Source organism: Columba livia, chromosome 2, assembly GCF_036013475.1.
Source record: "Columba livia isolate bColLiv1 breed racing homer chromosome 2, bColLiv1.pat.W.v2, whole genome shotgun sequence".
In the NCBI taxonomy this organism is placed as follows: Eukaryota; Metazoa; Chordata; class Aves; order Columbiformes; family Columbidae; genus Columba; species Columba livia.
In genome coordinates this window covers 160,709,551-160,718,901 of record NC_088603.1, presented here as the reverse complement: position 1 = coordinate 160,718,901, position 9,351 = coordinate 160,709,551, and the positions used below count along the sequence as shown (strand labels likewise).

General features: G+C 46.6%; 1 protein-coding gene across 1 annotated transcript; it reads right to left on the bottom strand.

Moving 5' to 3' along the window:
- Positions 1 to 235: 235 nt before the first annotated feature.
- Positions 236 to 8,876, bottom strand: LOC102090022 (secreted Ly-6/uPAR-related protein 1). Its single transcript, XM_021281171.2, has 3 exons — positions 8,649 to 8,876; positions 4,809 to 4,928; positions 236 to 3,025 (listed from the first exon to the last, which is right to left on the bottom strand). The coding sequence occupies exons 1-3, from the start codon at positions 8,698 to 8,700 to the stop codon at positions 2,772 to 2,774; spliced, it is 426 nt and encodes a 141-aa protein (XP_021136846.1). The 5' UTR covers positions 8,701 to 8,876; the 3' UTR covers positions 236 to 2,771.
- Between the last annotated feature and the right edge of the window lie 475 nt (positions 8,877 to 9,351).

Below are 9,351 nucleotides of genomic sequence, written 5' to 3'. Positions count from 1 at the left end.
ATCTCTTCTGCCCTTCTCCCCCTTCTCTTCCAGTGGGGATAGCCTTAAATCCAGCTCTTGCAAGGAGCATTTGGGCGCATCTTTGCTTGTCCCTTTCTGTAGCTTTTCCTCTCTCTGGTACAGGGCAGTTTGGAACTGCAGGAAACCAGCCAGAAAACTGTCCTCCTTGCAGGCACTGCTGCCCCATTCCCCCTCCCTGGGCAAAGGCTGAGTGCACAAGAAAGATGCTGCAGGCTGAAAACTGGAGGTTCCAACTTTATTTACTAGATTCTCACCCAGCAGGCAACTCTCATCCTCCCAGTCCCGCTGTATTCTGACCCTGCCCCATCTGCATGTGGAATAGATGGAGGAAAGTCCAACCTATGTTAGCACAGGTTGGGACCCTGCAGCCAGTATGGAAAGATCACTGGGGACAGTGACTTACACCAGAGCTTGAATCCAGGATGGAAAAACTGATTTTGTGGTTCTGTGATATGGCAGTGATGATGGTTGGACACATCAGGCTGGTTTTGGAACAGGGAAACAGAGAATGGACAAATAAAAAGCAGAAGCTGATGCTCTTTGTCTGCAAGGGTGGATGCAATATTAGTATTTGAGTAGCTCCCAATCATTATCCTCTCGATGACATTTTTTCCACCTCAGCAATGAAAGGGTGCCTCAGGGAAGCTGTGGCTGTTTTATTGAAGTACAGTGCCAGGGGAGGTTTAGATTGGATATCAGGAAAAATTTCTTAATGGAAAGAGTTGTCAGGCATTGGAACAGGCTGCCCAGGGAAGTGGTGGAGTCACCATTCTAGGAGATGTTCAAAAGATGCATGGAAGAAGTTCTTAGGGATGTGGTTTAGTGGCAGTGTTAGGTTAATGGTTGGACTCAAAGATCTTGAAGGTTTCTTCCAACCAAAATGTTTCTATGCTTCTATGATTTCACCTCCAGAAAAAAAGCCTCCTGAGCCCCAGGCTTGCACAGGGGCCTCCGCCATGGAATGCAATGCCTTGTCAAGGTTTTCTTGCAAATGGTACTTAGACAGACATTGAGAAACAATTACCTCTCTGCAATGAAGAAAAACAACCCCCCTGCTTATTCCTTTAGTTTCCTGGCTGGTGTCTCATGGAAACAGAGTAAAAATGGACTTTGCCATAAAAAAGTTTGCAGGGTTGGTATGAGCACACAAGGATGGTCCATGGGATGTACCCATGCTCCCACTCTGCCCTTACTCTTGCAGTTTGTCCCCTGGACGAGCTTTGGCAATAGGAACAGACCACATGGAAAGTTCCCTGGATCTCCCCCACTGGAGAGGGCTGATAGATGGACACACCTGGCTCATTTATATCTATTTTCACTCTATCTGGTTTTACAGCAGGTGGAACATCAAAATCAATCTTACAGCTGCTCCAAGGGACGATGCAGCAAATCCTCAGTTGGGACACAGTAGCGCTGTTAACTGGTGTGAGTGAAGCTGTTGGTTTTTCCCAGAGTTGAAGGTCTGGGATAATCGTTACTTTTCCTTTCCTGAAGTCTATACTGTGAAGTGATTGGGGAAGGCAGAGGAGCAATAAATGTTGCTTGAAATGTCCTGTAAAACATTTGGGAAGGGTAATCCAGGAACTCTGATTATAACCTGAGCTCAGGAAAAGGGCTGCTGAGGGTTTTGTCTAGCCAAATTCCCAATCCCTGTCTACAGCTACCTGAAAGGAGGTTGTAGCATGGAGGGTGTTGGTCTCTTCTCTAAAATAGCAAGTGACAGGACAAGAGGAAATAGCCTCAAGTTGTACCAGGGGAGATTTAGAATAGATATTAGGAAAAAACTTCTTCCTGGAAAGGGTTGTCAGGCATTGGAACAGGCTACCCAGGGCAGTGGTGGAGTCACCATCCCTGAAGGTCTTTAAAAGGCATTTAGATTAGGTTCTTAGGGACATGCTTTAGTGCTAGAGTTAGGTTAGGTTATGGTTAGACTTGATGATCCTGAGGGTCTCTTCCAACTGAAATAATTCTATGATTCTATTCTATATTTTTTCCTTTGTGCGTCTAATCTGCCCTGGCCTGGTCCAGGGTGTACTTTGAGCTTTCCAGAAATAGATCCCATCACAACACATGAAGGCTGAGCCCTTCTGAACTCATTCTATAGCTTATTCTAGACATAACTAAGTTCCAGCTTTCTAAAATTGCAAACCATACTCTTCTGAGCAAGGTAGTGAGAGCGGAGCAACATCTATCTGCTGCTCTGACTCAGGAGATAGCACCGAAAGTGGAAAGAAAATAAACCAAACTCCTGATGGAGGGTTGCAGGACATTTTTGGGGGGTTGTACATAGGAATATAATGAAGATCCACAGATGCAGGTTGTGTGGGAGGTTGAGAAGATCGGGGAAAAAATCGCTGTCCAAATCCAGTGTGTGTACAGCTCCTGATCTTGCTGGGGGTGAGCCCAGAGCAACAGCCTTGATGGCCCAGCCCAGGCCCTCCCACTGCGCAGAGCTGTAGTGCTTCATCCACTGCTGCTCCCCACAGATGAAAGATGCGGGGGGAGATGTGGGTCCTGAGGACCAGAAGCAGCTGAAGGTGAGGAACACCTGCTTAGCAGCTGGAAAGTGGAAATTTGAAGGTTTTAGGTCCAGGCGCCCAAACTCCTGGCTTGAATTCTGTCAAATTCACAGCATTGAAGATGAGTGAAGCTACATGTCAGTGAAGAAGGTTATTCCAAAGGTATTCACAAGGCAGCTTGGCAGAGAGAGGAGTGGGGATGTTTTGGCTGGAGCATAGGTACTTGTAGTGTTACAGAGCGCACTGGTGGAGTGTGCCAACAACCATGGCCATCAGACACAGCGCTGCAGACCTGCTTCCCACCCTACTGATGCTTGAAGCCCCGCTGACCTCCTCCGGCTCTCTTTCATTGGTCCTGTTGTCGTCGGTGCAGAGGTCGGTGTAGCAGCATGACTTGTGTCTCTTTGCCCCTATCGCATTATGAAAGAGGATGCATTCCACGTCACAGCTTCTGGTCACGGTGATGTTGCCGAAAAAGGGATAACCTGAAACAGGTAGATTGGAGAAGGGGAGAAGGTGAAGAGAAACAAATCATGAAGGAAGGTGCAGACAGCCGTCATCAAGAAACACTGCCTGAGGGAGGTTGTCCTCCCCTTCTGCTCTGCTTTGGTGAGGCTGCATCTGGGGTTGTGTGTCTAGTTCTGGGCTTCCTAGTTTAAGAAGGGCAAGGAACTTCTGGAGGGAATCCATCAGTGGCCTATGAAGATGATTAGGGGCCTAAAGCAACTTTTTTATGAGGAGAGACTGAGAGACCTGGGTCTATTCCACCTGGAGAAGAGGAGAGGGGATCTCATCAAAGTTTATCATTATCTCAAGGGTAGGTGTCAAGAGGATTGACCAGACTCCTTTCAGTGGTACCGAACAATAGGATGAGGGGCAACAGGCACAGACTGAAACACAGGAGGTTCCATCTGAATATGAGGAGAAACTTCTTTCCTTTGATGTGCCAGAGCCCTGGAACAGGCTGCCCAGAGAGGTTGTGGAGTCTCCTTCTCTGGAGACATTCAAGCCCTCCTGGACACCTTCCTGTGTGATCTGCTCTGGTGACCCTGCTTTAGCAGATGGGTTGGACTGGATGATCCCCAGAGGTCCCTTCCAACCCCAACCATTCTGTGATTCTGTGAGGACAAATAACAGTAAAGTGTTTACAGGTAAATAAAGGCAAATAATGTGTTGAACATCTCTAATCCATGGTTGCCTGTAATCCAGACTGCTCTCTGTATGAACAGGTCACCTGGTTCTCCCTTTTGCCTCCCTCTCTCCCTACTGCTCTTTCTAAATTTATTCTAGTGTGGACAAGAGACTCAAGTCGCTTGCTCCTTGCTCCTGCAAGGGCTCTGTATAAAGGATGGCAGTGCTGAGATGCACTGGTGTAACACTGTCGTGGTCACTGGTGAGACCATTGGTGTTAGGTGAAAGTGTCTACAAACAAGGAAGAAGCCTCTGGCTTTCTGTGATGTGTTTGCACACATCTGTAGGTTCAGGGTCTGTAAGGGCATAGAGGTAGGAAGGGCAAAACAGAATGAGTAAGCAGGATGAGTCCTGCAAGTTTCACTATGAAGCTCTGAATCTGATGGATTTCTTTCCTTGGATGTGTCCACCTGGATTCTTATAGAGACATTAAAGGATAATCCAAGCTGGGATTAGGAAGGGGAGAAGGAAGTGTGGCCAGAAGCTTGAGGGAGGTGATTCTGCCCCTCTGCTCTGCTCTCATGAGGCTCCAACTGCAGTTCTGCATCCATCTCTGTGATGCTCCATACAGGACAGACATGGATCTGTTGAAGAGAGTCCAGGAGGCCACAAAAATGCTGAAAGAGATGGAACAGCTCCCCTGTGATGACAGGCTGAGGTGGGGTTTTTCAGCCTGGAGAAGAGAAGGGTCCAGGAAGACCTTAAAGCAGCCTTCCAGTACTTAAAGGGGGCATGTACGAAAGATGAGGAGGGACCCTTTATCAGGGAGTGCAGTGATAGAATGAGGTGTAATGGTTTTAAACTGAAAGAGGGTAGACTTAGATTAGACATAAGGAATAAATTCTTTGCCATGAGGCTGGTAAGGCCCTGGAACAGGTTGCCCAGAGAAGTTGTGGATGCCCCATCCATGGAAGGCCAGGTAGGGCAGGGCTTTGAGCAACCTGGTCTAGTGGAAGGTGTCCCTGTCCATGGTGGGGGGCTGGAACCAGATGATCTCTAAGATCTTTTCCAGCCCAAACCATTCTATGATTCTATGATTTCTCCCTGTGAACACTCACAGCAAGCAATGAGACTTACCTGAGTCTACAGAGTGCAGTGTTGTTGTGCACACGGTGGCTTCTGGTGGACACTCGGTGATTGTTCTGCACTGGGCAATGTCCCTTTGGTCTGTGCACGTGTAACATCGTAAGGATTGGGCTGCAGAAGGGAACAGAACCATGTCCAAACTGGTCATAGCAGTGAAGGTAGACATCAAGTTTGCACCTTCTCTGCTCTGTGGTGTGGACTATATGATGGTCAGTACCCTTCATCCACCCTTGACCAAGAAGCAACAGCCTTAGAAACTTAGCACAGCTGGAGGCAAGGGCAAAGCTTGGATGTGTCGGGGGGGAAAGACCAAATCCCAGCACCAAACGACAAGGATGGTGGTGTGGGAGTTGAGTGAGATCACTACCTGGGGAGCTCAGCAGCCCCAGAAGAGCAGGGATCTAGAGGAATCTATTTCTTGAGCAGCTTTGATAGGATCTTTGCATCCTCTGTAAGAAATGCTGTAGCAGAGAGCAAAATAGCTCCTTCTTTTCAGAGCAGCATTCACCAGCACTGGATGGCTGGCAGTTCCCCCACCCCTCCACCCACAGTGACAGCTCCTTCCTTCTTGTTTAGAAGATTTTCTGCAGAACTCAGTAACTGGGAGCAGAATTTAATTTTCTGAGTTACATCAGAGATCCTAAAGGCTGAATAAAGCCTAAAAAACACTTTCATCAGGGGCTACTGCTGCTTTTTAAAAGAGATGATGCTACAAAGCTCTTGCTGGCTGCCTGCTGACACAGAAACATCTTTACATATGCAAGCACTGATCACAGCAGTTGCTCAAAAGTCTCTCTACGAGACTTGTCCATTCACAGCCAGCAGATACCGAGTGTGCATATTTTTTGGAGTCATGCTGGTGTTGCTTGATGACAGAAACCAGCCGGGTCTGATAGTTTCTGTTCAACGCGTCTTCTACTAACATAGCAGCTGAAGAACCACCCAAATGTGTCTACTGCCATCTACTGGTAAAATTGAGGAGGGACAATGTTTTCTTGTTGAAGTTCTGCAGCATTTGCTGTTAGAAAGAAACTTCTGGGACTTTGTGATAAGGACAAACATTTTTGAAGGCAGTTGTCTGAACATCTGACTCCAGAAAGAATTTTAAGGGCATCTAATTTTCGTAGCACCTCCTTTGGAAAATTCAGCTGTGCAATAAGATCAAAAACTTTCTTTGTACTCTTTGCAGGGATAGGAAGGACATTTTAGCGTAAGCAGTGGTGGTGTTCTTGTGGCCATATCCTTTATAAACTGGTGTGGTGGAGTGATCCCTCTTTACCTGAGCTGAAAACCTCAGTAGATCTCTTCCCAATGACTCATTAAAGGCTATTTATATATTTTAACAAATTGTGTCCACCGAGAGAGAAAACATAGCATTGTCAACCTTGCAAGCATAGGGACGTTCATGAGTGTGTAGGACTGGCTCACGTAGGGATGGAGCCACAGTCATTTAAAGCATCTAAGAAGCTGATTTACAGCTTTTGATTTGAGCTGGTTTCTAAACCTCATCATTTTCATGAGTGAGCAGGGTAATGCCATGGGCTCTGGAGGAGTTAATTCCAGTTAAGAGCGGGTTTAAGGAAGAAAACATTCAGCCCCCTTGTCTTTCACTGATGCTAGTGGAGCACTCAGAGGACACTGTTTTTGTAGGGAGGTTGCAGTGGAAGAAGAAAGCCCAAAACCATAAGGACCAGAACAGAAAAACTGAACATAGCAGACAGTGCTGTGTCCTGATCTAAGGCCAATAATTCACCATTCATCACTGTCCAACAGTACCTTCTACCCCTTAATTAAAACCTCTGGAAGATGTATGGTCACAGACATATTCCTCAGCTGCAAGAGCTGTGCCTAGACCAGCTGACTTGCACTGGATCCGCCCAGAAAACCCATTTCTGCCTCCATCTCAACTATAAACAAAAGACTGGGGATGCATCTCTGTTTCTAGAAAATGCTCCAAGACCTGTGGGTAGAAACCTGCTCTGTCAGTTCCTCAGCAGTTCCACTACATCCAGGATGGGACTAGATCCAGAGGGAGGAAAGTAAACACAGAATATGCCCCTGGTGAAGAAAAAGGAAAGGAAAGGAAAGGAAAGGAAAGGAAAGGAAAGGAAAGGAAAGGAAAGGAAAGGAAAGGAAAGGAAAGGAAAGGAAAGGAAAGGAAAGGAAAGGAAAGGAAAGGAAAGGAAAGGAAAGGAAAGGAAAGGAAAGGAAAGGAAAGGAAAGGAAAGGAAAGGAAAGGAAAGGAAAGGAAAGGGAAGAAGGAAAGAAAGAGAGAAAGAAAGAGAGAGAGAAAGAAAGAGAGAGAAAGAGAGAGAGAGAAAGAAAGAGAGAGAAAGAGAGAAAGAGAGAGAAAGAGAGAGAGAAAGAGAGAGAAAGAGAGAAAGAGAGAGAAAGAGAGAAAGAGAGAAAGAGAAGAAAGAGAGAAAGAGAGAGAGAAAGAAAGAAAGAAGGAAAGAAAGAAAGAAAGAAAGAAAGAAAGAAAGAAAGAAAGAAAGAAAGAAAGAAAGAAAGAAAGAAAGAAAGAAAGAAAGAAAGAAAGAAGAGAAGGAAGAAAGAGAGAAAGAGAAAAAAGAGAAGGAAGAGAAAGAAAGAAAGAGAGAAAGAAAGAGAGAAAGAGAGAAAGAAAGAAGGAAAGAAGGAAAGAAGGAAGGAAGGAAGGAAAGAAAGAAAGAAAGAAGGAAAGAAAGAAATAAAGAAAGAAAGAACCCAGTAGGTACTGAAAAGTAAAAAATTGCTGAAGATGTGCACTTGTCCTGGATCAGCCCTGTAGTGGGTTTGGCCCAGAGTATGTCCTTCAGCCAGCAATCAGGTTTGCTTTAGAGACAGGTGGAAGGAGTAATGAGGGTAGGAGGAATTAAAAAAAACAATGCAGCCTGAAGAGACCCAAACCACTTCTATGCATAAAGAATCGCAAGGTGTGTGCCTTTCAACCTTCCTTCACTTGTAACCCTTTGAACCCTTCAAGTAGCCATTTCCAGGTGGAGATGTTCGACCCCTACCCTAGCTGCCCTTCCTCTGAGATCTTTTAGAGTCCCATGAAAGCAGCCTGAGGACCTCTGGGGCGCATGGGCTGTAGATTAAAACCCTCTGGGTTAGTGTCATCCCAAGGATGTCTCTTTTCCAGGCCAAGGATGTATTTGCAGTTGGTCACAAATAGATGGAGTAAGAACGCAGTGATGACCAGACTCTGCTACCAGCTTGCCCCAGACCTCTCAGACACCAAACCTAAACAGACCCAGGAGAATTGCTCATCTCCACCTATATCCTAGTGCCTACAAATTAGTGAAAAAATCTTTAGCTGGTGGTTCAATGAACCTTTCCAAAATTCTCCGAGTTATTTCTCATATTCTCACCCATGTCTATACTGAAGCTTCACCCTCTGGTTTTCAGAGTTTCCAGCCAGCCATGAGGTTTTAGGTATGGCAGGACCTCAGTATGAACATACCCCATCCCATCCCTGAGGGGACAAGTTGGCATCTTAAGATCTTGTACTGCCCTGTGCCATGTGGCTGTCATTCACACCTGAGCCTTACAAAGCCGTGTGTCCATCCCCTTCATCCCAGGGTACAATTTGAGCATGGTCGGGTGACAGGTGACCACCTACATGCCCGAACAAAGTGCCTTGCTCTCCATCATGCACCACATCCCATCCCACCAGGAATGCATAACCTCTTTCCCCATTCACTCTCTCCATTAACCTTCTTAAATACATAAAGGTGTTATTTCCTCTACCTGGGGATTACTAGGTCTTTCTGCATTGATGTTTTTTACCCTCCCCTCACAGGTATTTCCAAGGGGGTCCCTGCAGCAATGGGAAGGCAGTGGTCTTACCCAAGTCCACGTATGCCAGGCCAAGCAGCAGCCCAAACAGAAGTGTCTTCATGCTGAGAGCAGATCTGTGCAGCCAGGGCAGTAAAGCAGAGCTGCTCCCAGGAAGCTTTATATGTTTTTCCACCCTCCACCTCCTGTTGATCCTGTGGGCGGATTCCTTTGGGGTGGTCGGGACAGAGCTCAGCTCCTGACTGGAATCGGATTTGTAGAGGAACAAGTTCCCCGAGGAGGTGACATCACCATGATGAGAAGACTCCTGCCATATGTCATCTCTTCTTCAGGTTTATGTCCTGGGGCTGGTCCTATGAAAAAGGAAAAACACAGTGTGCACTGCAAGGGGTGGTCCCATGCTGGTGCTTAGATGGGAAATGTGACAAGGAATGTTTGTTCCTAGGAGTCTGGCCCCATGAGCTGAGAGCTGGGTTGTGTCATTTGTGTTGCATTGGGCAACAAGGGTCAAGATGCAAACAGCAGCAGGTTGGGCTTCCACGTGTGTTGGCTCAGCCTCACAAAAACTTGTGCCATGTTTTCATACCTGTTGCTCTCCAGGCTGGCAGATGGGTAGCTGGCGTGGCTGGGTTTGCTCAAAGCGTGTCTATTGTCCCAAATCCAATGCAAAAAGAAGCCAAGTTTCTGGCTCCCTGGGGCTTAGTTATTAACTGAGTCCTGGTGCTGAGTTGCTGGGTGTGGGAGTCACTGAAGG